The 27,531-nt window shown below is 51.5% G+C and overlaps 1 protein-coding gene across 1 annotated transcript in view; it reads right to left on the bottom strand.

Annotated features, from left to right (window-relative positions):
- Window positions 1–15,477: 15,477 nt before the first annotated feature.
- CHCHD6 (coiled-coil-helix-coiled-coil-helix domain containing 6) overlaps window positions 15,478–27,531 on the bottom strand; it is a 209,562-nt gene continuing 197,508 nt past the window's right edge. Inside the window, exons 7-8 of the mRNA XM_070420740.1 lie at window positions 17,989–18,124; window positions 15,478–15,666 (exon numbers count right to left, since the gene is read on the bottom strand). Of these exons, the coding sequence (XP_070276841.1) occupies window positions 15,661–15,666; window positions 17,989–18,124 (142 nt within the window). The 3' untranslated portion in view covers window positions 15,478–15,660. The remainder of the gene's footprint in view (window positions 15,667–17,988; window positions 18,125–27,531) is intronic.

The following is a 27,531-nucleotide window of genomic DNA, read 5'->3' as shown; positions in this document are numbered from 1 at the left end:
CCATTGAACATGTTCCCCAATACCCCTAGCTGTGCATTGGTCATATATGGCCTTTATTATGTTGAAGTATCTTCCCTCCAGTACCACTTTGCTGAGAGTCTTTATTATAAATAGGTGCTGGATTTTGTCAAATGCTTTTGCTGCATCTGTTGATATGATTGTATGACTTTTATCCTTCATTTTGTTTATGTGATATATGTTAATTGATTTATGGATATTGTACCAACCTTGCAGCCCAGGAATAAATCCAAATTGATCATGGTGTATGATCTTTTTAATGTATTATTGAATTTAGTTTGCTAATATTTTGTTAAATATTTTTGCACCTATGCTCAGCAGGGATATTGGCCTGTAGTTTTCTTTCTTTGTAGTATCTTTATCTGGTTTTGGATTTAGGAAAATGCTGGCCTCATAAAATGAATTTAGGAGTCTTCATTCCTCTTGAATTTTTTTGCAATAGTTTTAAAAGGATGGGTGTTAGTTCTTCTTTGAATGTTTGGTAAAACTCACCTGTGAAGCCATCTGGTCTAGAGCTTTTGTTCGTTGACAGTTGTTTTTTTTATTACTTCTTCAATTTAATTAGTTGTAATTGGTCTGAGGCCATTCAGCAAAAGTCAGCCAACACCCACTTGGGGACTGAGGACCTTTGTGATGGGACTGGTTCTCAGAGAGCTGTCCAAGGCTAAAGCAGACCAAGATTTGGCCATGTGGAGGGAGGACACAGGAATGGTGGTACCAGTGTGCGAGGGGAAAATGGCCCTTGCTCTAGAGCCACAAAACTGAGTCTCTACTCCCCCGAGTCTGCCCAGACCTCCTCAAGAGCCTTCCAAGAAAGTCTACACTCTGAGCCCAGGCTGCTAGCAGCCAGCTGACTCCTTCATGGGACTAGAGCTCCACACAGTGGGGCTTTAGGAAGTTGGAAAGATGGGGCCAGTGGATCTCCTGCCAAGGGGTGGCACTGATCAGCAAGAGGGGAAAAATGGTCCTTGCCCTAGAGCCACAGAACTCAGTCTTTTCTTGTTCCTCTCTGATACCTGCATCTTCCCAAGAGCCTTCCAGGAAAATTGGAACTGCTGGTCCCAGGCTAGTGGCATCCAGAAAACACCTCTTCAGGGCACAAGTTTGGTAGGGCAGGGCCACAGGGAGTTGGGAGCCTGGGGCTAGTGCATTTCCTTAGGCTGATATTATATGGAGGGGAGTGCTTGACTGGAAAAATAGCATCTATGGGCAGCATGGATGAGGGCCTCAGTACAGGAATCTGGGCAGCTGTCCCTTTAACCTTGTCCCCAAACTCACACAACCCTCTAAGCTGCCTTCCCTCTACTGGAGCCCAGGGTGAGTGGCCACAAACAAGATTTTGTGTACTGGCCCTTTAAGAGGGCACCTGGGTTTCTAGCAGACTCCTCTCTCTCCCTGGTAGACAGAATCCCCACTGATTTTCACAGCCAGATGTTATGTGGGCTCCTCTTCCCTGCCTGGTGCCCAGGTGGCGTTGAGACCCCACACTCCTCAGGTGGACCATTGTAGCTGAGATGCCACTCCGGATTTGCAACTGCCAAATGCGGGTCCAGCACCAACACTTCACATCTCCATCCTTCCTACGAATCTTGATATGGCGTCTTCTGTAAATCCTTGGTTAGAGACTTCTGTTCAGCTAGTCTTCATTTGGGTATTCAGGTTGTTTGTTATATACTTTAGTTGTAAATCCTGTTTGGTCCTAGGAGGAGGTGAGTATAACTTATACCTACTGTGCCATCTTGGGTCCCCCAAAACACCATGCTGAGATTCTTGCTCCAAAGATGCCTTCACACATAAGGCCTTTCCACATGCCGTGCCCTGTCCAGGCGTAACCCCATCTCTACCTTCCATCTTTCAAGGCCCATGCTCCTAACTCCCCCTCCTCTAGAAAGCCTCCCTGACCACAGCCCCTTCCACCCACGAGCCCTCCTCAGACTTCCTGTCCCTCTCTGTGCCCACTTTGACCAGCCTGGGCTCAGGTCTGTCACCAGCTCTCCCCTGGCCTTGGGGATGCAGCCAGGCTTCTGTCAGCACTACAGTGCACAGAACACATGGTAGCAGGTTTCCCCACCCACCACTCCACAGACACTTCCCCAGACCACTGGAGGGGCTCAGCATTGCCTTGCCCTTGGGCTGCAAACTCAGATGACTTTGGGGGCCAGATGGGTGATGGATGTAAAGAGTAAAGCAGGTTGAATCGAGGAGCTGACGAGGGCTGGAGTGGGCAGTGAGCTGGAGGGTAACTGTGGAAAGCATGGACATACTCTTGGTCAAGTGTTGAGTAAACAAGACACACCAGTGAGAAGAGCCCAGCCACACGGTCTCCAGTTTGCAATCTCTGGTTTGGTCCAGATGATGTTCCCAAGGATGGGAGTCCTCTCTGGGGCTGTGGCCTCTGGAAAATACACCCCCTGCCCTTGTACCCCACAGCCCCAAGAATCAAACCCCCAGGAATCAGGGAAGCAGCCGAGGTTTTCCCATTGTGTTAAAATCCCCCGGGCTGAAGTGGTGAAGCTGAACCTGCCACTCCCAAAAGTTATGGGCAGTGCCCACTTTGTCTACCCACATGGGGTCTGAGGAGTCAAGCTGTGATACCAAAGATTGAAATGCAACCCACAGTCTCAGCACACAGCACCTCAAATGTGAAGGACCCAATCAAAAGCCACTCATCACAGCAAGCACCAGGGAAAGCTGGGCTTGTTTGAAAATACAGTCAACAGACGCCAGCACTAAGGTGACAAAGATGTTGGAATTTTCTGACAAGGATTTTATAGTAGCCATCACTAGAAAATGCTCTGATGAGCAATTATGCATGTGCTTGAAACAAATGGAAATGTAAAAAGTCTTAGCAAGAAGATCAAAGTATAAAAAAGAATCAAATAGATATTTTAGAATTTTTTTAAATTAAGAAGCAGAATAAGCTCAATAGATGGCTCCACAGCAGAACAGAGGAGAAAGGAAAGAAACCGTGAAGATAGAATAATAGTCATTACCCAGTCTGAAAAACAGAGCATAGACTGAGAAGAAAAAACAAAAGTGTCAGGAGCTTGTGGGAGATAACAGAAGGTCTGACATTTCTGCCACTGACAGAGAAGGAAAGGAGATAGGAGGGTAGTCAAAGAAATAATGGTTGAAAAGCTCCTAAATTTGGCAAAGGACATAAATCTATAGATTCAAGGAGCCTAATGAACCACAAAAGGTGTAAGCCCAAAGAAATCTGTGCTAAGGCACATCATCATCAAACTTCCCCAAACTAAAGATAAAAACACCTTGAAAGCAGCAACAGAGGAGCAGTTCTTACCTGTGAGAGAAAGGAAAACAGTTTGAATAATGTGGACTTCTGGTCAGAAACCATGGAAGCCGGAAGTGGAATGACATTATTAAGTGCTGAAAGAAAAGAATTGTCACTCATGAATTCTATAACTAGGGAAAATTCCACTTAGGGAATGAGGGAAGTCAAGGCATTCTCATATGAAGGAAAAGAGAATTTGTCACCAGCAGAACTACCCTGACAGGATGGCTAAAAAAAAAGTTCTCTAAACAGAAACAATAGATGATAAAAGAAGGGATGTTGGGACACCAGGAAGAAAGAAAGAACAATGGACTTCTGCTCTAAAGCTTTTGAATTTACACTGGATGGTTGAAGCAACAATTATACCACTGCCTCATGTTTCAGTGTAGTTAGAGGCAACATCTCAGATAATCATATTATACATGGGGGAGGATAAAGGAATGTAGAGATAAGATTTCCACACATCACTGAAACTGTTAAAAACAGTAGACTGTGGTAAGTACACATGTAGACTGGAATCCTTAGAGCAACTTTACGAATCTATGCCAACAGATACTCTCAAAACACTGTAGGTAAACCAAAATGGAATTGTAAAATGTACTCAAGTAACTCACAGGAAGTCAGGAAAAAGAAACAAAGAAAAAAAGGAACCAATAAAACAAAAAATAAAGAAGTTCCCAATGTATCAATAATCACAGAAAATGAAAATAGTATGACTATATAACATTTTCCAAATGAAAACAAATTGCAGAGATGAAGAATGGATTAGAGTTTGCCAGGGGTGAGGCATGGTGGGGGAAGGGAGTGTGATGCTAAATGGTAGCATGAGGGAGGGAGCATTCTAGCTTGACCATAGGGTGGTCACCCAAACCTACGTGTGATAAAGGACACAAAACTAGGCACATACGTTGTATCAATGTCAGTGACCTGTTGTCCATGATGCACTATAGTTACATAAGACATAACCATTGGGGGAGGTTAGAGGAAGATATGTGGGACCTCTCTGTACTGTCTCTGTAACTTCCTGTGAAGCTATTATCATCATTATAAATAAGTATAGATTATACTTATTTCAAAATAAAAAGTTTAAAAGTATTGTGGTTGCTGCTTTTGCAGCAGGCCCAGCTCTGTTGCTGGCACTACCTCTCGAAGCAGAGCTTGCCTCTTTGGTTCCCTTGCCCTCCGTGACTGGGCTGGTTGGATAGGATAGTTCTGCCTGGGGCCCCCACTGAGCTCACAGACCAGTAGAACATCCAAGCAGCTCTGAGGCCACCAGTAGAATCCTGGGATGCCCCATCCCCCCACTCCCCATAAATCAGGTCCCCTTCATGTCCCTCCCCGGATACTTTCTAAGCTGTTTATTATCCATAACCCCTTGAATGCACACCCCATGAAGACAGTGACCTCATCTTTCTACATTATGATGGACTTCTGCTCTAAAGCTGTCCAAGGTAGACAGTCTATAAGGGTTGTGGGAAGTGTTCGCTACCTATTGCTGCATAACAAATCACCCCAACATGTAATGGCTTAAAACAGCAACCATAGCCCTGGCTGGTGTGACTCAGTTGGCTGGATGTTGTCCCATGCACTGACCATGGTTTGATTCCTGGTCAGGGCAGATGCTGGGCTGTGGGCTCTATCCCTGGGGGAAGGGGGATGAGGGGCAGCTGATAGATCAATGTTTTGCTTTCATATCGATGTTTCTCTCTCTCTCTCTCCTCCCTTCTTCTCTCTTAAAAAAAAAAAATCAATAAAATCTTAAAAAAAAAAAGAAAAAAGAAAAGAAACAAAAACCAGCAACCATTTATTCTCTCATGGTTTTGGTGGGGAATTCTGAGGGTACAACAGGGAAAGCTTGTCTCTGTCCACAGTATCTGAGGCCTGGACTGGGACAGGCCCTCTCCCAGCCATTCCCACGGAGCTTTCAGAACCTCCTGGCTGTGCTCAGCCCCATGCGCATTGTGACTGTGACTGTGCATTGCCTGCATATGGATGTGGGTGGGTTTAAGGGTGGGAGTGGAGATGAAAAAGGAAATTGGAATTTCTGTGTCCCCTTCTGTGACACCCCTCCTGGGAAAACCCTCCCTGGGTTCCAAGGCAGAAACACAGGCCCAGTCCCTCTGGGCTCCGCTCTAGTCATACCTCCACCCTCAGTGCCTTTTCTGAATCCTGCGGCAAATAGCACCTGCTCTGGGGTCCCTGTGAGGACCAGAGAAAACACGGGGCATCCCCCAGGCAGAGAGCTCTCCCTGAGGCACCTCATTCGGCTCATTATCACAGGGCAGAGAGGGGCGACGCCTGTCCCCTTTTTACCGATAAGGAAACTGAGGCATGAAGAAGTAAGTGGCGGAGCCCAGGGGATATACTGAAGTCCGAGTTTGACCACCACCAGCCAGGCCTCTGCAGTAGCCCTGGCTTTGCCAGTGGCCCCCTCCGCTCCCTCGTCATGCCTTCTCCATGCTTCCTCATAGGGATCTTTGTGATTTCCCTTCTTTACCATGAGCTTTGCACGTGATGTTACTTTCCTCTGTCCCCAGGAAGTCACCCTGCTGATCTCTCCTGACCAGCCCCAGCACAGGCCCCTCCTTTTCAGGGAAGACTGTCCCGAAGCACCCACCCACCTGCCTGGTCAGGAGCTGCCCTGGGCTCATGGGCCCTGATGTCCCCATTTCTGGGCCTGCGTCTCCAGCAGGTCAGAAGCAGAGGTGTCATGGGGTCCCTGACAAGGAATGTGTAGGGAGTGGATGAGACCAGCCCTTCTCTCCTGTTTCTTTGATGGGTAAGGCCACAGCTAGCCATGCAACTGGTCATCCTGGGCATCAGCCCTGAGGGCACAGGCCCCGGCCCCACAGGAAGAGGGGGCAGCAGAGCAAGGCCAGTGAGAGGCTGGGACCTGAACACATGGCACCTGGCTCAAGTCCCACTCACTGGAAACCCCTCTAGTGCAGGAAGGACAAACACCAGGGGTAACATGCAAAATATTTAACAGCCAATCCTAGTGGATGGGACATGAACAATGAATAGGAACAGGCTCAACAAAAACCTAACTTTGCTTCATCTAAAGGGACATTCACTGACTTGCTTCTCTGGAAAGTCCAGGGAGGTCTTGCTTAAGGGCCCAATGATGTCATCAGGCATCCATTTCTTGGCTCCACCTTCCTCTGTGTACATTCTCAAGTGTTCTCTCCCTACCTGCTGGTGAAGATCCTGGTGGCTTTCTAGACTGATTGGGATCAGGCATGAAGAAGTAAGGTGGCTGGGGCGGCATGGCTCAGTGGTTGAGCACCAACCTATTAACCAGGAGGTCACGGTTCGATTCCTGGTCAGGGCATATGCCAGGGTAGCGGGCTTGATCCCTGGTGTGGAACGTGCAGGAGGCAGCCAATCAATGATTCTCTCTCATCATTGATGTTTCTATCTCTCTATCCCTCTCCCTTCCTCTCTGAAATCAATAAAAATATTTTTTAAAAAAGAAGAAAGTGACATAGCCCAGGGTCACGCTGAGCATGCTGTAGTCCTTGAGTCTGACCACCACAATTCAGGTAATTGAGCCCTCACCTCTCCACGGCAAGGTGGGGGTTAGGTGGAGGCAACCCCACTGGTGTTGCAGCTGCTGCAGTCTCCAGACCCCTTTACCTCCCAAGAGGTCTGACCTTTTTTTTTAATTAACAATAAAAACAGGCCTTTTAATTATTAAAATATATGCTCATGATAAACAAATATCCAAGTAGTGTACAAAAGGGTACACAATGAAAACTCAGTCTCCTGCTGGCCTCTCCGCTCAGAGACGATACTCTGCTACACGCAAATGCAGACACCTACAGATACTCTTTTTTTAATCCTCAACCAAGGGTATGCTTATTGATTAGAGAGAGAGAGAGAGGAAGGGAGAGACAGAGAGAGAGCACAGAGAAAGAGAGAAACATTGGTCGGTTGCCTCTCATACATGCCCTGGCCAGGGATCGAACTCAAAACCTGGATATGTGCCCTGACTGGGAATCGAACCCGAAATCTGTTGGTGTACAGGATGACGCTTCAACCAACCGAGCCACCACGCAGGGCATTCCATGGATATTCTTGCCTTTCTGTTTTCTCCAAAGATACAAACTGCATACCCTGCTCCTTCATTTTTTTTTTTCTTTTCTGTTACTAACAGATTTTTGGAGATCATCCCACAAGAGCTACCTCAAGATACTGCCCTGTCACTCTTAAACTTGGTAGAAATAGACTCCAGCAGGCCTGTCCTCCAGGGAGTCACACTTTTGTGCAACTCTCCCCAAAAGTGCGTGACTCACTTCGAACCAATAGGCCTGGGCAAAGGTCAGGGACCTCTCTCTCATGGTCATATGAGATGCCTTCACTGGCTTTGAAGTAGTCCATGCCCTGTTGAGAGAGGGCCTGCGAGTCATGTGGCGGGGGGGGCTGGGGTAGCCTTTGTGCAACCGCCAAAGGGAAGAAGCTCTGCCTGCAGCCAGGGGAACTTGTGAGAGGAGCCCAGTCTGACTACGCCCCGGCTATTTCCTTGTGAGCCCCGAGCAGGGCTGACCTAGGACCATGTGGGTGTAAGCAGCTGGTTTGTGGTCATTTATTAGGAAGCTGGGAAGTGTGGACTCCTCTCAATCTGGCTTTCCTTGCTCCATGAGATATGAGAGTCATCTTTGTCATTATGGGAGCTCTAGTTTGTTCTTTTCATTGCTAGGTAGTATTTTGTTGTATGAATAAACAGCAACCTACCCATTCTACTGTCTGTGGACACTTAGGCTGTTATAAAGCCACTAGAGGCCTGTTGCACAGATTCGTGCACTGGTGGGGTCCCTTGGCCTGGCCTGTGGAGATCGGGCTGAAACTGGCTCTCTGACACCCCCCCCCCCCAACCCCACCCCTATCCCAGGTGAGCCTGCAGGACATGTATTGCAAGAGAGTGGTTCTCAGGTGACACACCCCAGAATCAGGCTCCTTTCTTTCTGGTTCTGGGTGCATCACCCGAGAAGCACGGCTGCCAAGTCACCGCAGCTCGGCAGCTCCTGCATTGAGCGTCTGCCCCCTGGTGGTCAGTGCACATCATAGCTACTGGTCAGATGGTCAAACGGTCGCCTAGGTTTTTATATAGAGAGATATGAACATTTCTGTATGTACCATCTAGACACCGCGCATATTCATTCTCTTAGGTATCGACACAGGAGTAAATTTGCTGCATTGGAGTGTAGGTGGATGTTTAACTTTATAGGAAACTAACAAACCATTTTTCAAAGTAGTGTAATTATTCTGCACTCCTAGCAGCAGTGTATGAGGGCCCGCATGTTGCTCATGCTCACCAGCACCTGGTGTTGTCTGTCCTTGGAAGTTCAGCCAGTGGATGGGTGTGTAGAAGTATTTCTTTATGGCTTTATTTTGCATTTCCTTGATGAGTCGTAAGGATGTGAAACATTTTTTTTTGTATGTTTATTGGCCTCCCCTGAGAGGTTCCTGATATCACTTTGTCAGCTCTAGAGCGATTTATTACCTGCCTTTAAACCCCAAGCTGGAGCTAGAGGGAAAGAGAAACTCTACAAGGCATGAATCATTGGGGCACTTCATGGAGCCCAAGAATGAAGACCACAGAGAGGACAGAGTGAAGAGACAGGAGGAGAGACCAGGTACCCATCACTGTTTACGTTCTCAGGTCCACCCATGCTGAGGCTTCCTTCTTGACTTTTCAATCACATGAGCCAACACACTCTTTTTGCTTAAGTCCATTTGTAGGGTTCTGTCACCTGCGCTAAAAGGGTCCTGACTGAGGCAGGGCCGGAGTCAGCCTGTCTGGGTTGCAGTCTGCCCAGCTCTCCGAGATGCTGACTTTCCTGAGGCCCACTGAGCTCTGGACAGGAAGTGGGGAGAGATGGGGACTCTGAATTCCAGGTGCTCCACCAGCCCCCCTGCCCCTGCTGTGGTCTGCACCTTTCATTGCTGTATGTGTTTTGAGGCTGAATAACCATGTAATTGGTTTCTTCATTCCGTAGTCAAACTTCAGCAAATGTGTTTTTTATAATTAGTTGATGTTTATTTAACGGGAATAACTGGCCCATTAAATTTAATGAGGCAGGTTATCAGGTATGAAGTGGAAGTGTTTTTCCTTAAGAGCAACCTGGGTTTGGCTGTGCTGGTCCCAGGGCCACAGAGAGGCTGGCAGCTGCCTTGTCTGGGCGTGGGAACCCCCAGGGAGTGGGGGTATAGGTGACCTGTCCTCACTGGGCATGGCAACCTCCACCTCTGGCACTCCTGGGCCCCAACTTTCCCCCATTGCAAAACATCTTGGAGCATTGATTTTATCTTGTCTGTCTCCCTTGCGGATCTCTAAGAACCTGGGGACAGCTCTGTTCTGCTCAATGCTGCACCTCCAGCACTAGAACCATGACTGCACATGGCAAGCATTCAATGCCAATGCCTGTTGTGCAAAAGAGGAATGACTAAGGGGATCCCTGGGGCCCGCTCTCCTGGCGCACTTTGGGCCCTGCCTTGTTCCTCTCCTAACTTCACTGACCCTGTTTAGTGGGTGGAAAAGCTCCTTATTCAAGGAGATCCAGACGCTGCCCAGAGGCAACCATTGGGCCAGGTGGCCCTAGTGAAGACAGGACCCTGGGCATCCTTGACCGGGGCCCAGGCATGGAGGGCTGCACCCATCAAGCGCATTCAGGAAAAGTTGAGCCTGGGGGCTATTTTATAAAAATGTCCATGTCAATTTTAAACAACAGAAAATATAGTTGTGTGTGTGTGTGTGTGTGTGTGTGTACACACACACACAACAAAACATAGCCATAATCCTGTCCCTAGAGCAGTGGTTCTCAACCTTCCTAGTGCCGCGACCCTTTAATACAGTTCCTCACGTTGTGGTGACCCCCAATTTCATTGTTACAAATTGAACATAATTAAAGCATAGTGATTAATCACAAAAACAATATGTAATTATATGTGTGTTTTCCGATGGTCTTAGGTGACCCCTGTGAAAGGGTCGTTCAACCCCCAAAGGGGTCGCGACCCACAGGTTGAGAACTGCTGCCCTAGAGAAAAGCACTATAACATTTAGGTGTATAACCTTCTGGCCTTTTTCTTTGTGTGTATGTATATTTTTGCATATGTCTAGGTGATATGTTTTCATCCAAAGAATGGGTCAGACAGAATATACTACTTATTTTCTTAAAATAGAGTGTATGGAGTTCCATGTTAATAACTAACTCCATGTCACTGTTGTTAGTGGCTGCAGAGCTATCTTATGGATGTACCACATTTTGTTTAATGTATCCCCTATTGTTGGACATATAGGCTGTTTCTAGTACTTTGCCCTTGTAATAAACACTGTGATAAATAAAGCAGTCACTTTACCTGGCCAACTCTGATTCAGTCTCAGATACCAGAATAAGCCTCAACTCAGAGAAGCCCTCCCTGACCCCACAGCCTGGGTGCCCTGGGCCAGAGCTCCCGGGGCCTCTCCATAGGGGCCTGCTCACAACTGAGCTCCAATGTCGGCTCTCCTGCTACACTAGAAGCCCAGTGAGCGTGGATCAGGTGTTGCCCTGGTCTTCACAGTCACTAGGACATAGTAACAGGAACAGAGAAGCCAAGTCTGAGGCAGAGATGAGCCTGCAGGACATGTATTAAGGGGTGCCCTTGAGGTCAACACTCCCATGTAAGGGGAGGGAGCAGAGAGCAAGGGGACAAGCTGAGCTGCCAAGCAGTCTCCCTGAGGCCCTGCTCAGCTTTCTGGCCTGGACACCCTGGCAATAATCAAATGTAGCCGCTGCCCCTGGAGTGTGGCGTTAGTGAAGTGGCTCCTGATCAAAGGCACTTTCCAGAGAGAGAGAACTCAGGGTCAAGGGCTGTCTAGCCCAGTCCTGAAGGGGATGTGAGTGGCAGGCCTCCTGCCATCACCCTAATGAGCACTGAACCAGGGACACCTGTCCTCACCACTCCCTAGGACTGTGGTCAGCAAACCGCGGCTCGCGAGCCACATGCAGCTCTTTGGCCCCTTGAGTGTGGCTCTTCCACAAAATACCACGTGCGGGCGCGCACGTACAGTGCGATTGAAACTTTGTGGCCCATGCGCAGAAGTCGGTATTTTGTGGAAGAGCCGGTATTTTGTGGAAGAGCCACACTCAAGAGGCCAAAGAGCCGCATGTGGCTCGCGAGCCACGGTTTACCGAGCCGCAGTTTGCCAACCACAGCCCTAGGAGATGGCACCTGTGACAGTCTCCCTTGTAGAGATGAGGAAACAGGCTGAGGCTCAGCAACTGCGCTGCTCCGACACCCCAAGTCATGATGCCTGGCGGGCACGGCAGAGGCCGAGCAGGGGCAGGGCCAACAGCCCAGGACACAGGACCTGTGCACTGATTTCCTACGAGCCAGTGGCTGGCCTTGGCTAGGCGGAGGGGTGCATGTTCTCAAAGCTCCTTTCTGCCCTGTCAGTCTTGCTCCGAGCATTTCACTCTTGCACCAGGGGCACACGCAGTCGGTTTTTAACTCTCCCTGCCAGCTGTCCCTGTTACTGTTTGGGCCCTCTGTTGCTCACAGCACTCCTTGTCTTGATGTCCACCTTGTCTGATAGGAACATGACCATTCCAGCTTCCTCAGAGTTTGCAGGTGTATCTTTTTCAATTTTTCTATTCTCAACCAACCCATGCCCTCAGCATTGAGGTGATGTCTTTTGTAAGAAACTACAGATAGATTGGGCGGAGGGGTGTTGTTGTTTTTGTGTGAGTTTGTGCACTTCAAAAGGTTTTTGCTGCATTTAACCAAGTGTGTCCTCCTAAGAGGCCACGAGTCACCTCCTCCGGCAGCGCCACAGGGCAGGGCCCTCTCCATATCTGCAGTGACACTGCTCCCTCCTGTGCCCAGTGCACTTCGGACATTCCCTCCACGCCCTGCTCTCACCCCCCATTCCAGCCACCTGCAATGACTCGAAATGTCCGAGGCTGTGCCCGCATTAGGGAGGGACAGCAGCGGTCATGGGTAGGTGAGATGGCAGCGTGCGTGTGAGGCAGGGCCCCTTCCTCCCAATGGGAAGGAATCGGTGCCTCAAAGGAGGGCCTGCCCCAGGGCTCAGATCCTGCCCTGGCACTGCTGGGCCTCCTCAGCTCAATAATGACATTGGAAGGAATGAACTCTGGCCATTTCTTCTGCCAGGGGCCACACTCCCCACTTGGGGAGCCCAGAGAGGGGAGCCCGTCAGCTGGGTCCTGGGAGCCTGGCCCAGCACATAACCAGGGACTCTGCTTCCAAAAGGAGGTGCAGCACCAGCACTGAGATCTGTAAAGTGTGGCAGTAACTGCGTCACTATTCTGCAGGCCCGTGGGAGACAGGTGTGGGAGAGTGCCTGGCACGTGGATAAGTGTCTGCGGGGGCTGATTGATAGTTGGCCACCATGTGCCAATACAAGCTGAAAATGCACACAGGTGTGTGCACATGCTGCCACTGGCACCCGCTACTCACACCCACCCAAGCACAGGCACACATGCCCGCTCAGTACACCCTAAAGGTCATGCTGATGTGCTTCCTGCTGATCTGCATGTGGTCCTGGGCCTTGCGCCACTCCTCCATGCAAGGGGCAGCTCCGGGGCTGCCTTGCCCTCCAATCTCTGCTAGGTTCAGCCAAGGAGAGTGGCTAAATGAATGGAGGCTGGAGGGTGGGAGGAGGGGAGAGCCCATAGGCAACACCTCTTGCAGCAGCTGTGTCCCCTTGGTGGCCCCAACCCCTGGGGTGCCAGCTTCTACTGGGCATCCTGCCTCTTCCCTTTGTCCCTCTAGACCAGAGGTGACAGAATCTTCCCACTGTTACTAATTCCTGGGTTATAACACCATCCCATTTGGGGTTTCAGCTCCTCCATCTCCTTTGTGATCAGCTCCCTGCATTGAATTTCCTATGTTTAAATAATTACAGTGTTTTCTAGTGTCCTGGTTGGATCCCATATGCCACAGCCAGCATCATCATATTTAATCCCCCACAACCAGGCGGGATGGATATTAACACTCCCTTTCAGTAGTCATGCAGCTGGGACCTGAGCCCAGGAATGTGAATGTCTGACTCCAGGTCCACACCCTGCTGAACACCCCCCTCCCCCACACAATGCTCTCTCAGGCCTGACTTTCTGTGAGGTTTGGCCATGTGGAGGGACTGGAGACATAGGTCCACACATAAGGGAGTCATGTATAGGTACATACACATATGCACACAAAGCCTGCACCCTGAGCACATGCACCCCCCCCCCACACACACACAGACACTCCAACACAATGATACAGATGGCTCTGGACACACATACCTCAAATCCCCAGTAGGGGAGAGGTGGACATCAGGCAAGGGAAGCTCAGTTCTAGCTCTGAGCAGCGGTTCTCAACCTGTGGGTCGCGACCCCTTTGGCGGTCGAACGACTCCTTCACAGGGGTCGCCTAAGACCATCCTGCATATCAGATATTTACATTACGATTCATAACAGTAGCAACATTACAGTTATGAAGTAGCAATGAAAATAATTTTATGGTTGGGTCACAACATGAGGAACTGTATTTAAAGGGGCAGAAGGTTGAGAACCACTGCTCTAGAGGAAATGGGCTAAGATCCAAGTAGAGAGAGGCTGGGAGCATTAACAGGTGGTGAACATGGCTGGCTGCCTGTGCACACATACAAAGGCACTTAAACACATATGCACAGATAAACAGGTGCGTGTGGACTGTGCACATAGCCCAGTGTGTACACATACACATGTGCACACACATAAAGGCATACACACACACGCACACGCACACACAGATGGACAGGTACACACAGACCCAGGTGTACACACAGCTGCTCCCAAACGACTCCTGGGTAGGAGGATGGAGTTTGGAATTATTCCTGTGAGATTTGGAAGTTGGACACCAGAGGCTTCAAAGGGAGTCTCAGAAGGGCCTCAGCAGTTTTTGGCTGAATGATGGCTCTGATGTCACTTAAGATAACCAGCCAGGTGACCTGTGACTCCAGCAGGCTGACCTTGCAGAGGGCCAGCCCCTCCCTGGGCTGCCAGGAGTCGGCTGGGAGGGGCTCAGGCTCTGACCACTCACCTCTGTGTGGTTTGGTAAATGAACCCAGAACTTCTAGAGGGGGCCGCCACTATGTAGCCTGGCTGAATAAAACTGCTTCATGGGACTTGCTCAGATAACAGGACACTGCCAAGCCTCAACTGCCCACTGGAGCTTTGTGTATGAGCATCTAGGGTGAGCAGAGATGTTTGGGCTGCAAAGCCTAAGTTAAGATTGCAGTCTCTTAGCTCCAGATGGCCGGGGGCTCTCCAAACAAACTTTAGCAGGAAATCCAAGGTCACCGGCAGAGTGGTCAGCAGAGCAGAAGCCCCGCCCCAAATTCCTCTTTCTGCCTCACAGAGTGCAGCCCTGGGTGCTCAAGGCGCCTCAGCCTAGGGCCCTGCCAAAGGTCAAGGACTAGCAGGCCAGTGTTCGGACATCAACTTGAGTACAGCACATCTCAAACCCAGCTGTCATCTGCCCCCTTCAGTCCCCGTGTCCCTCATTTCAGTCTGTAGAATCAACAGCACCCAAGCCAGAAATTTGGAAATCATCCTTGATCAAAACCAGAGTCCTGTCATTTTAGCTCCCCTGGCTCACCCCACCAGCCTCTCTCTGGCTTCTCATACCTTCAGGTGGCCTGCCCCACTTGGGCCAACCCTCCTCTGGGAGTGTGGGTGGCATCTCTCAAAGGGAGGGACTGAACAGTGCTGCTCCCTGCTAGAGACCCCCCAGCAGTTCAGCTTGGCATCCACCCCCTGCACCCCCCGCCCCCACTTTGCTCTCTGCAAACACCCAGCTGCGCGCAGTCTGAGCTCCCCTGAGCCCGCATCTGGGATCCCGCTCTAAGCCTCCTCTGGCTTGCCCTGCAGTCATCCACCAGCTTCAGAAATGGAGCTCAGGCAGAGCCTGTCGGGAAGCTGGCCTGTTGTCCTGGCTCTGTCCCTAGAAAGAACCATTTCCCTCATATAATCTCCTACCTGCCCCTGTGGCCACAGCAGAATTATGGGCCCCACGTGTCTCCCCTGCTAAGCTGGGTGCTCCTCGAGGTGTGCAGCCTGTCTTGTCAGCCTACATTGCTGGGCCCAGAACAGGGCTGCACAGAGGAGACACCAATGACTGTCTGCCAGCTGTAGAAGTGACTGAAAACACAGACAGCTGCTTTATTTGTTTTCGGACAGTAGCACATCCTTCATTTCTTAAGCATCATGGGCACCTGACAGAAGATGGCTGTGGTAGGGGGGTCTGGAGGCTGTGGTCCCATAATTGGTCTCTCTTCAGGGCTCCAAGTCACTGCCAGGGCCAGGAATGATGGCTGCTTCTCACCCCTACAAAGGAAAACAGGTCAGAGTTCAGGCATGGCCCTCTTCTCCCAGGAACCCTGCGCACCCCAGGCCTAGGCTCCAAGAGGGCGTTTAACAGAACCAGTCCTGCCCAGCTGGTCCTGCAGCCTGGAACTGGCCTCTTCACCTCCACGCACAGTTCTCACTCAGCACGTGCTGCAAGGACCAGCTAACATGGACCCTCCACTCACCTGACCTGCCGCCCTGAAGATAGACGGGCCTCAGCTCAGTTCTCCTCAGCCCCACCAGGTCTCCCCTCTGTTCTCTCAGAACTGCCTACGTGAAACCACTCGGAGAGCATGTCCTGGACTCAGGCTTTCACCTGCTGTCCACATCCACACACGCGCTGCCGCCACCAGGCTGGGCAGGTGCTGCACAGGCAGGAGCTTGCCCATGCTCTGAGAGGTGCCTCCTGCACAACTCCCAGCAAGGTGGGCCTCTGTCCTGTTCCTACTCCCTCTGCCAGAGACACTGCCACCTGGCCGCTTCTAGAAGCAAATCACTATTAGAGCCTTGAACTCCATCGCCAGCTCTGCCAGGCTCCTCTGCGGTGGAGGCTGGCAAGGGCAGTTTGAGTTTCTCTGGCACCGGCTGCCTTTCCCACGCAGAGCACAATCGGAGGGTCTGGTGCTGAGGCCCTTCTGGAGTCAGGTTGAATATGCTTTTCTGGGGGGAGGGGAGGCACAGGTGTGGGAAAGAGGGAGCCAGGCCTGGCAGTGCCCCAGTCTCTCTTGGGCAGGCTAGAGCTACAGAGAGCACGCTGGTTAAATGCAATCTGCCTTCCTTTGTGATCATACCTTGGCCTTGGTGTGGGGGGAAGAGGGGGGGGGGGGTCTGGATGAGAGAGGGAGGACGGAGATAGGGCTCTGCTGGGAAGCCAGGGGAGCTGCCTCAGTCCCAGGTCTTTCCCTTGGTACAAATAACCTTCGTTATGTGGTGAGCAGGGGCTTGGAAGGGCCTGCCAGGGGAAAGGCACTCTGTGCAGACTTTCACAAAGACCTCGGCAGATGCACAGGGCACGGGAGAGCCTTCCTTCGGTTCCATGGCCCCAGTGTGGTCTAGCAAGCCGCCCAGCTCCAGGATCCTGCCCTCAACAGGGCTGCAGCAATGGTTGGCTGTCTTTTCTGCTAAACTTGAAGATGAGCAAACAGCTTTCCATGCTCCACAGGGGAGAGGAAACAACCACCTATCCAGGCGTTGCCCCCACCTGATCCCGTGCGGACCTGCTGATGGGTTCCCTTTGTCTCAATGCTACACTGGGCAGGTATGAGCTGGGTAGAGCCTGGAACAGGCTGATAGAAAAGTGAGAAGGGCTCTAGTGAGATAAGGCTGTTGAGCACAGAGAAACCCTTGACTTCTGATCTTAGGTTTTCTACCACCAGAACTCACAGCAGCTTGTCTCCTACTTGGGCAAAAGAGGCTTTTCCACAGGAAAAAGGCCCCACCCCACAGCTCTTTTAACAAACACACCAGCCCTCTGGCGATTCTGAACCGAAGTGTTCCTAGGTACGTGTGTGGGGGAGCTATGTCAGGGTGTGAAGGGGCCGGGTCCAGTCTGGAGCAGTGCACTTGGGAAGGGGATGGAATGGTCTAGAAGAGGGACAGGAACTGGGGAGGTGCGAGGAGGGGAAGGGAACTGGTTGGGAGAATCAGAAAAGGAGGACAAGGCCCTAGGACCATGTCTCGGGAGAGGTGCTGCCCACCTCAAATGTCTAGGACAGCCACAGGTCCTTGAGACCTGGACCCACTGTTACCCCTTCCCTCTCACAAAGGCTGGGTCCTGCATGCCCCTTCAGACCACCACCGGAGTGGGGTGGGCAGTGGGGTACCCTCAGTCCCCTCCTCCTCTGAGGCAGGTCACACCTGCGTCTCCACCTCCAGAACCCCAAGGCTCTTCTCCATCCACAGGGCTTACCTACCTTTTCCATGATCTCCACCCTATGCCATGGGCCCTCCTCGGTGCTCCCAACCCCAAGTGCTCAAAGGTAAGAAATGGGTGGCATACACATGCTCTTAACTGGCCCCCTGACTTTGCCCAGTGCTGCCCCTGGACTTGGCCTAGTGGGGCCCAATGCCCACAGGGCCCTTTTCCTAGTCTAGATTTCCAAGAGCCCTGTGGGAACAGCCGGGCAGGACATCTGAACCAGGAGGCGCCTGCGGGCATCTAAGGCCTATGAGTCCCTCCCGGTGTGAAAGGCAGAGACCTTGAGGTTGGAATGCCTGATGCAGCAGACAGAGATGCAGACAGCTGTCAGCACTGCAGTGCCCGCCCCCACGCCCCCAGAGCCCAGAAGCCCCAGGCTTTACCTTGTGGGCGGCACTCACGCAGTGCTGGTAAGCTTTGACCAGGTCCGAGCACAGGAGCACCTCATGCAGGTGGTCTCGGTAGCAGTGAAGGATCTGAGCCTGCAGCTCTGAGCACACGGGCTCCAGCCTGCGGGGCCTGTGGGACAGAGAGCAGGCAGGCCTGGGGCTCGTCCCAGTGCACAGGGGAGGGAGAGGGCTCACTCGCTCACCACCATGGCTTGGCAGCAGGTTCCTCACGCACCTCCGCTTCCAGTACCTCCTCAGAGAGAACCAGGGGGCCGCAGGGAGTCTAGGGCTGTGGGAAGTGGGCTCTTGCCCTGGGGGAGAGGAGCAGCCAGCTAGAGGACTGTGGTGCTGACACTCTCACCGCCTCCCAGGGCAATTCTGGCCCGATTATGACCATGTAATTATACACATTATAGCTACTTTCTCACACAAAGTTGTTTTTCTGATTTAAAAACTAATGCATGCACAGTGGAGAAAACTAGAATACTATGGAACTGTCTAAAAAAGAAAACTGTTGAGAATCTCACTTCCTAGAGATATCCACTACAGTATTTTGGGATACTTTATTATTTTTTTCTTTCTTCATTTTTCAAAGGAGGTTTAGAACCTACAAAAACTTAATTTTTTCTTTTTTAAAATAGGAAACAAAAATTTTTATTGAATCTCTAGGGGTAACATTGGTTAATAAATTTATACAGTTTCAGGTGTACAAGTCTATATAATACATCATCTGTATAATGTGTGTTCACCACCCAAAAGCAAGTCTCTTTCCATCACCATTTATCCGCCCTTTACCCTCTCCTACCTCCACCCACCCGTCTTTCCCTCTGGTAATCACCTCACTGTTGTCTGTGTCTATGAAGTTGTTTTTTGTTTGTTTGTTTGTTTTTGCTTAATCCCTTCACCTGTTTCACCCACCTCCCCAAACCACCATCCATTAGTCTGTTCTCTGTATCTATGAGTCTGTTTCCATTTTGTTTGTTTCTTTATTTTGTTCATTAGATTCCACATATAAGTGAGATCATATGGTACTTGTCTTTCTCTGACTGGCTTATTTCACTTAGCATAATACTCTCCAGGTCCCTCCATGCTGTCACAAAAGGCAAGATTTCCTTCTTTTTTTTATGGCTAAGTAGAATCCCACTGTGTAAATGTACCACAGTTTTTTACCCACTCGTCTACTGCACCATTATTATTTAGAGATAACTCAGACAGTTACGAACATAAAGGAACAGAATACTCAGCTGCTCAGGAAGTATAAGACACCAGGATTTACGGTCACACTAAGAATCTGAAGGTGGCACTTCCGGTGCTGCTGTACCATCAATGAAGCCACCCCAGCCAGATCGCCCCTCCTTCCCCGGCACCAAAGCAGCACAGTGGCTGTCATCTCAGGTCTGTTGTTCACACACATCAGCTTTCTCCTTCTCCACTGTGTCAAAGCCCACCCCTAACCCATCACTAACGAGGGGAGTGAAGTGACTGTGTTTAGCTAAGACTAATAAGACTCAGGCCCAGAGCTCGTATAAAAACGACGATTTATAAACTACAGAAGCCATGCCATGCCAACTCAAAGGTTTGCGACTCGGAAGGTAAAGGGTGTGCGGGAGAAGCGACCTTCCCATTTCCAGGAAGGAGGGAGCAGGACAGCCCGGCAGGCTGTGAGGCCAGGCTCTGCCCCAGCAACACGCGGTTCCATTCTCGCCCTTGAGGACACGGTTCTGTTCATGTCCACACAGCCCGAACGAGGTCTTAGAGATTTCTTACTGAAGGAAGGCACATGGGGTTTCTTCTCGGCACATGGAGACAGATAGGCTCCTCAGATCATGGATCCGCTCACTGGGCAGAGTCACAGGGACAGCCAACAACTAGGGTACAGTGGGGTGACCACCTGATTCCTCCAATGCTTATAGGATGTCTCTCCATTCTTGTATGTGAAAACTTTTTGACATGGATGTGTGTAATTGCAGGACTTTAAATATGGACTTTTGGCCCAGCTGGTATGGCCCAGGAGTTCATGGTTCAATTCCGGGTCAGGGCACATGCCCTGGTTTTGGGCTCAATCCCAAGTAAGGGGGCTTACAGGAGGCAGCCGATCAATGATTCTCTCTCGTCATTGATGATTCTATATCTTTCCCTTCCTCTCTCTGAAATCAATAAAAACATATGAAAAATAAAAACAATGGACTTGTGTTCTTGAGGACAGCCAGGCTCTAAATGGGCATTCTGCCTCGGGTCAGTTCTCTGACTGCTTGCTGCTTCAGTCCCAGCTGTCCCAATGTTCTCTCTCAGGAATGACATGAAGTCAGACCTTTGCTTCTGCCCTCCATCCCGCTGCCTTGCCCTCCTTGTTTTAATCTCTGGTTCTCCATTCTCCGGAGGCGTGGGCCTCTCCTTTCCCAGTTCAGACCTGCCCCTGCAGGGTGCGCCCTGGGAGGCCATGTCTTTCCATGGGCGCTCTGCTGGCACCTCTGTTGTCCTTCACACCGGCCCTACTCTGCTGTTTCTCACTGGGCGCTGCCCCTGAAGCAGGAGCGCCTGAGGACACAGGTTTTATTGCACCCTCCTTTGTATTGCCTTGAAGCAGCACCCCACCATCATGTGACTCCCAGGAGGGCCTGTTCCTGGCTACAGCCCATTGCTGGCAGGCCCAGCAGGCCTCCTTGGTTGGGGAAGCATCAGGCTCAGTAGGGACAGCTGTTCTGAGCTGCAAGCCTGTCCAAGGCTCACAGGTCTATGTGGACAGGTGTCCTGGAGGAGGTCAGGTGGGGTCCAGGTGGCCTGAGCCAGGTGGGGCAGCTGAGTCATCCTAGAAGCAGAGCCCTGACCCCGAGAGCCTTGCCCTCTCCACCTACAGCAGAGGCAAGGCTCTCACGTTTCGGGTCGTAAATAGGCTGAGCAGTTTCTTCATAACTCATCCCTCTCTGTCCCCTCCTCATTTGGTTGCAGGTCCCTGGACAAGGACCACTGTGCGTTCTGAGGGCAGATCTCACCAAACACTTAGTGGGCTCCCAGCTCAGGAGAAACTGGGCCATGTCGAAACCCAGCCCCTCCACCCCAGCACCACCTCTGGGACTGCAGAGGCCTCCGTCCTCAGGGATTTATCAGGAACAATATGAGGAGACAGGATGGCAGGCAAATGTCAACTGGAAGAAATTTCACCCATTTGCCTGCAAAACAGCTCTGAATGAGGTCTGACAGGGAGAGCACAGATCGACAATACAAGGCTTTCTCAGAGCAGGGCAGGGCTAGGCCTGTGGTCAAACCATTCATGAAAGTAGGTGCATTCTATCCAAGCATAGCCTTGCCCGGCCCTGGTCCATGGTAACCTGCTTAAGAAACTGCTGATTTTCAAAACATTTAGTCTTGTGAACAGCTGCTCTTCAAATGCACACACAAAAAGGTATCTGTTGTGTTCTGTGAACTCTCAGGGATTGAGATAAGTCCTGTTCACCCGTCTAAGGGAGTCTGCTGGCTTTGGGGGTTTAACATCACTCAAGTCCGAAGCCTCACATGCATTGCTAAGGATGCTGCCCACCTTCTAGGCCCTTACTTTCTTCATCTGCATAATGGGGCACTGCCTGCCGGAGGCTGCCGAAGAACAGGGGAGCATGCTGTGAAGTACGGCTCTCACTAACAACCTGGCTGTCCATGTGGAATATCAAGGCATGGAGGGGCCGGTGAACTGGGAGGAGCTGAGGGAGGGAGGCTGGAGTTCCTGGTGGCACTTGGTGCAACAGAGCTGAGACAAGGTGGCTTTGGGGATCCCTGTCTGAACATGTCCCTCTCCCTATACCCTAAGCTTCCATATCATTCCAGACCCAGTTCAGAGCTTGCCCAGGCCTCATTGGTGCCTCTCTCCTTGGAACCTTGGTGCCTCTTTCCCGAGAGCTAATCATGGCATCCCTTCTCTAAGGAGCCAGCAGACCTGAGCATGGCACCCTGTGGGCCAGCGGGGAGAACACATGTTTGGGGGTCCAACAAACCAGGGCAAGGCTCTGCCTTTGTTACTTTCATGTGTGTTCAGGAGTCAGATGGAGAGGAGAAACCCACCAGGAGGAGCTGCTTGGGACTCAGAACCCACGTGGGCTTCTGGTGTCATGGGCACTCGGGAAACTGGCTGACTGCTGCTCCAGCAGCACCAGGGGCATCCACAGCCTGCCTCACCAACAGCCCTGAGCATGGGCCTGATGGCCACAGGTGGGCACAGGGTAGCAGAGACCCCTGATTCCAAGAACTGCCTTTTTACTCAGACAAAGGCCCTTCTGCTGATCAGTCACCAGTGTCATGATGCAGATGCTAGGGAGTAAGGGCCCCCCAAAGGCTAACAAGGCTGCATTGATGCCATGATGACTTCTGGGCATTCAGCATCATTCAAGATCCCCTCCCTGGGCACCATTCCACCTCCCAACCACTGCTCCCCACCCTGTCTCCTTTGGGCACAAAGACCCCTTGCTCACTTCCTTTGCCAAGAAGACCCCTGGGCTAGCTCATCAACTTACTCCTGCCAACCCCCTAACTTAACCTCTCACCATTCCAACAATTAACCCTCTGGAGCATAAGACCTCCGTACCACACAGGCCCCTGGAGCCTTCCACACGAGCTTCCATTATCCTGACTGCCATGCTCTCAATGGAATTCACCATCTAGCACCAGGGATCCAACTCCCCCTCCCTAGTTCCTGTCTTGGTGAGTGGTATCACTATCCCTACAGTCACCCACCCCAGTTGGAGACCTGGAGTCATTCTAGATGCCTCCCTTGCCATCTGTATTTAGGTGTGTTGTTGAAGTCACTGTGCCACTAGTCCAAATGCCCTACAAGGGGAGGCTGTGTCCCCAGCATCTCAAAAGCAGGGCAAGGGCATTGGTTTCAGGCCTTTGGTGGCCTGCTAGCCTCTTGGCCTCACTCCCACTTTCCCCCAGGTAAAGCTGCACCAGGGGGAAGCACCCAGAACATGGCCTAGGGACCCAGGCTCCTCCCATCCGTACCTGTTCCTTCTCTCTTTTCTCACTGCCCCACCCATGGGACAGAGCTCTGAACAGCCTTCTCTGTAGGAGCCTTCTGTTTGCCCTCACCAGCATGCACACCACCAGATTCCACTTCTGCCTATCTATCTGCACACACGGCTTGGAGCTGCATGCAGAAAGCATGTGACTGGGTGTGCCCTGAAGGGAGTACCCCATGTGAGGCCTCGGAAGAAAGGGAACTTTACGAAGTAGTGACTGTGCAGCAAGCTCATCCATTAGTGCATCGCCACCAGATGAAGCAGATGTACCCTTTGCAGCTTCCGTGGGGCTCTGCCCGCCCTAGTCCATACCATCGAGAGTGGGCTAGGACAGTCCAGTCCCACAGCCTCATGGGCCCAATGAAAGGTACAGGGCTAAAACTGTGTCCCCACAGGGAAGAATTAAAAGTAGACCTCCAACAGCCATGGCCAGGAAGGAAACACACCTTGATGCCATCTGAACTTCTTGAACCATTTTTTGCTTTTCTGTAGCACAAGCTAATACACTCAATCTTTAGCTTATGTTAGCTGGGACTGAGTGTCTGTCACTTGCAGCCAAAATGCTATCTAGAGAAGACAATGTGGCGAGGTTATGGGGTCAAGGGCTCCTGAGAACTATATGTACGTATGCTGGTCAGTGGGTTGGAGAGTCTCCCCCGCAAATCATGTCTTTCTTGGAACCTCAGAATGTGACCTTAATTGGAAACAGGGCTGTTACAGATACAATTAGTTAGAATGAGGTCATTCTGGGGTAGGGAGGGCCCTTAATCTGATATGACTGGTGTCCTTATAAAAAGAGGAGAGGCACAGAGAGACACAGACACACAGAGAGAAGGCCACAGTGATGACAGAGGCTGAGACTGGAGAGATATGTCCACAAGCCAGGGAATGCAAGGAGCTTGGAGAAAGGCATGGGACAGAACCCCCCTCCGGCCTCAGGGAGAGCCAGTCTGATTCTGGTTCTTTGTCACAACGGCCCTAGGAAATGCATGCAGTCAGCCACGGAGGAAAGGGATGGGACCTGACCTCCAGAGGCAGAGCTGGAAGTGTCAGACGGGTGGAAACTGGTGGTATGCTGGTCACCTTCTAACAGAGCAACATGCGAGCTTCTATGACATAAGGCTCCTTGGCCACAGCAGCTACCCTTTAACGAGTATCCAGCGAGTGCCAGGCTCGGTGGTCTGCACAGTGTCTGGTCTCTGCCACCCCTGCAGGTTACTGTCTCCATTTAGAGAAGAACTGGTTCCTCTGACTTGAGTCCTTCACCTGATTGGCAAGTGAAGAAGCTGTCATTCATAACCAGGTCTAGAGAGCTGCCCCCTGCGCTCACACGAAGCCTTCACTGGAGGGAGAGATCTGGGTGAGGATCAGGCTATGGGGAGGGGAGGTGATAAGGGGCACGCTTTTATCTTGGTAAACAGTATAGAAGGAAAATCCAGCCTCATCTGAGATTACATCTGGGTGGACGTGTGGTCCTGGTCATTTGAGCACCAATATCTGTAGGACCTACTGCATGCCAGGTCCTAGGCATATCCACAATAGCCCTGTGAGTGAGGCATCGCTGCCCCTTTCTGTGGATGGGGACACTAGTCTCAGAAGGTTAAGTGACTTAACCTGAGGTCACACAACAGTGATAAGGAGTCACTGAGGATAAGAGCCTGGTGTGTCTGGCTCCACGGCCCTTGCTATCCACACTCTGTCCATCTTAGCTCCATTCTGCCTTTGGAAAATCCCAAAATATTCCAAAGAAGAAACAACCAAGAAAGAAACAAAACAACAAAGAAGAAACAAAGACACTTGCCCCAAATCACACAGTAGTCAGGGCTGCTGTATGGGGCCAGAAGTTTGCTGACTCAAAGTGGGAAGTGGAAGAGGGCTGGCAGGCCCAGATCCACAGGAGGGAGAGTGAGGGAGGAAGGTCATGAATGTGCGGCCAGCCACGCAGGGAGGCCGAGAACAAAGAGCAGCATGAACTAGAAAGGTGAGAAGGAAGCAGCAAAGGAAGCGAAGGGCCCCGCCAGTGCTGCTGGCCTGGGAGATGGGGACAGCATCTCCAGCCCCTTAGCTGGCAGGGAAGGTCAGCTGCCGGAGTGTGCACCGCATCCTCTTGTGAGCAGCCCCAAACCCTCGGTGTGCTCTCTTATTTTATTTAATAAATGAAATCACATCAACTTCTCCTTCTTCTATTATCACGGCTGACATCAATCTGATAATATTGGCCTGGTGTGGAATTGGACTATTATATGTCCTCCTGATTATTTAATTTCAGAGAAACATCGGCAGGGGATGACTATATAGAGCAGGCTTTTTATTACAGGCAGCACTAAGGAGATCGCAAGTGAATTAGACATTCATCTTCGTCAGCTCCAATCTAGCTGTTCAGGAAAGGTTTCGGCTTTAACCCGTAGCTAGGGCTGAGGTGCTGACGAGACCAGCTGGTTACAGAGGACTTGGTTAACTGGCTGCTATTGACGATGTGCCATTCAGCCTGGGTAAGTGGAACCCAGAGATCCCACCATCGATCAACGTGCCACGTGGGATCACTATCAGCTGCTGAAAGCCGGCCTCCAGCTGCCCCCATCCCTCGGGCTGGAGGCAGCTATTCCAGGAGGCAAGGCCTTGGCAAGACAGCCCTTCCGCTGAGAGCGGAGGGAAAGCTCTGCTCACAAGAGGATACAAAACACCAATTGGCCCCTGGCTGCTCTCAGTCGGTGAAGGAGAAGCTGCCTGTGACAGAGTTCTTCCCCGGGACTATCACTTCATGCACACATGCAGGTACACACACACACACAGAATGGGGAGGGGCCATCCCTGGCCTGGTTCCTTTGTTGAAAAGACAACAGAGGATGCACAGTTTCCCTTAGGGATCCCTCCAGCTCCACTAGACGTGTGGGATGGACACAGGCTGGCACCTTTTGGGAGCCTGTGATGAGGAAGGAAACAGCAGGGTCGCAGTGGTGTCTGCTGCCTGAGGAGCACAACACCGAGACCACCTGGGGCTGAAGAGCTGTCTGGCACTGTTTCTGCCATCAGAGGCCCATATGCAGTCCCTAGGCGGCCTTGGCCCTAGAGTGGGGGTCCCAAGGCCCCAGCTGTGTTCTGCCTGGGCTGCTGAAGGCTTTCAGAACACCACCTCCTCCAGCATGACCCTCAGCAGAGGCGGGAGCCAGCATGGGTAACTGCATGGAGGGCCTCCAGGATCCCAGTCTGGGAGAAGCCACTTCTTCCCTCCCCGCCCCACCTCGGCCCCCCCTTTCCCTCTGAGCCCTCATTGTCTCCCATCAGGGCAACTTCAGTCAGCTCCTGACTAGTTTACAACCCTCTGCTGGTCTGCTCCCAGCCTAGCTCCTGGCTAACACCAGGTGGAGGGCCCTCTCTAAGCATGACAATGCAGGTGCCCTGGCCCAGGGCTTCCTGCGGGAGGATGGCCAACTGTCTGGGCCTGCCCTTCTAGCTCCATGCTTCAGCACCTGCCATGCCCACAGGCAAGGCTCCCAGCTCCACTCTCCTTGCCCTGTACCTCCTCCTCCCACAAAGCCTCACAGAGCCTCTGATGTAGCAGAGCAGAAACCACACAAATAAATATGGAGCTCTGAACCGGAGGGGAGGCATGCAGCACAGACAGGACTCAGCCTGGGTGTTGCCCTGGACAAGGGGACCAGAGGAGAAGGAGGCTGCCGGAAGGAGACAAGACTGGCACTGGGACCACAGAGGTGGAGGACGGAGTCCCGCTTACTCTGGCTCCCAATCTCTTAGGTGCCTGTTTTCACTCTCCTGTGTCCTCTGTTCTAATTCAGATGTCCCACCACTTGTCATGGGCTCTGCACTGGTTTCCTAGCGTTTCCCTGTTCCCTCCAACCCACCATGCACTCTGCCGCCAACATGACTAACTCGCAATTAGACTGTGAGCCAGGCCCCAGCTTGACTCCTACTGGATTCCATCATTTATGTGGTGCTCAAAGCCCTTCTGCCCTCCTGACCTTGTGCTCAATCTGCTCTGCTGCCCTGCAGGGTTCTTGTCACCTCTAGTCCTCGTCTCTGCTCTAACACAGGGACCTGCTCCTGCCTCCTGGGCACACACGCTCCCTCGGGCCTCAGGGGCCCAGCACATGACTCCCTCTGCTCCCATGCCACTGCCTGCCATGCCCCTGGCCACCAGGCTGCCTGACAGATGGAGCCGCCTTCATGACACAGCTCCATCCCCTTTACCTGCAAAGTCCCCAGCCGCTAAGGAAGACCAGGTGCTTCTGTGCTACTGATGCCAGCTGAGGGCCACCTGTGTGTCCAGGCCACGCTTGCTGTTCTGTCTGCCAGGACCCTGCCCGTGTGACTCATAGTATGCAGAGCTCTCATGGCCATACTTCTGTTTGTTCTCTGGCCTGTATACTCCTCCCACTGCTCATTTATTCCCAGCCCTGGCCAGTGCTGCACACAGCAGGTGCTAAATAAATAGGTGGTGAGAGGATTCATGGTGGGCAGACCTCTCAACGTGCCCCGTTTTTCCACAGTCTACACCTTAACTCCCATCCTT

The sequence above is a fragment of the Myotis yumanensis genome, unplaced genomic scaffold, assembly GCF_028538775.1.
Source record: "Myotis yumanensis isolate MYYU_CA2020_CCGP unplaced genomic scaffold, mMyoYum1.0.hap1 SCAF_7, whole genome shotgun sequence".
In the NCBI taxonomy this organism is placed as follows: Eukaryota; Metazoa; Chordata; class Mammalia; order Chiroptera; family Vespertilionidae; genus Myotis; species Myotis yumanensis.
This window is presented reverse-complemented; position numbering and strand designations above follow the sequence as displayed.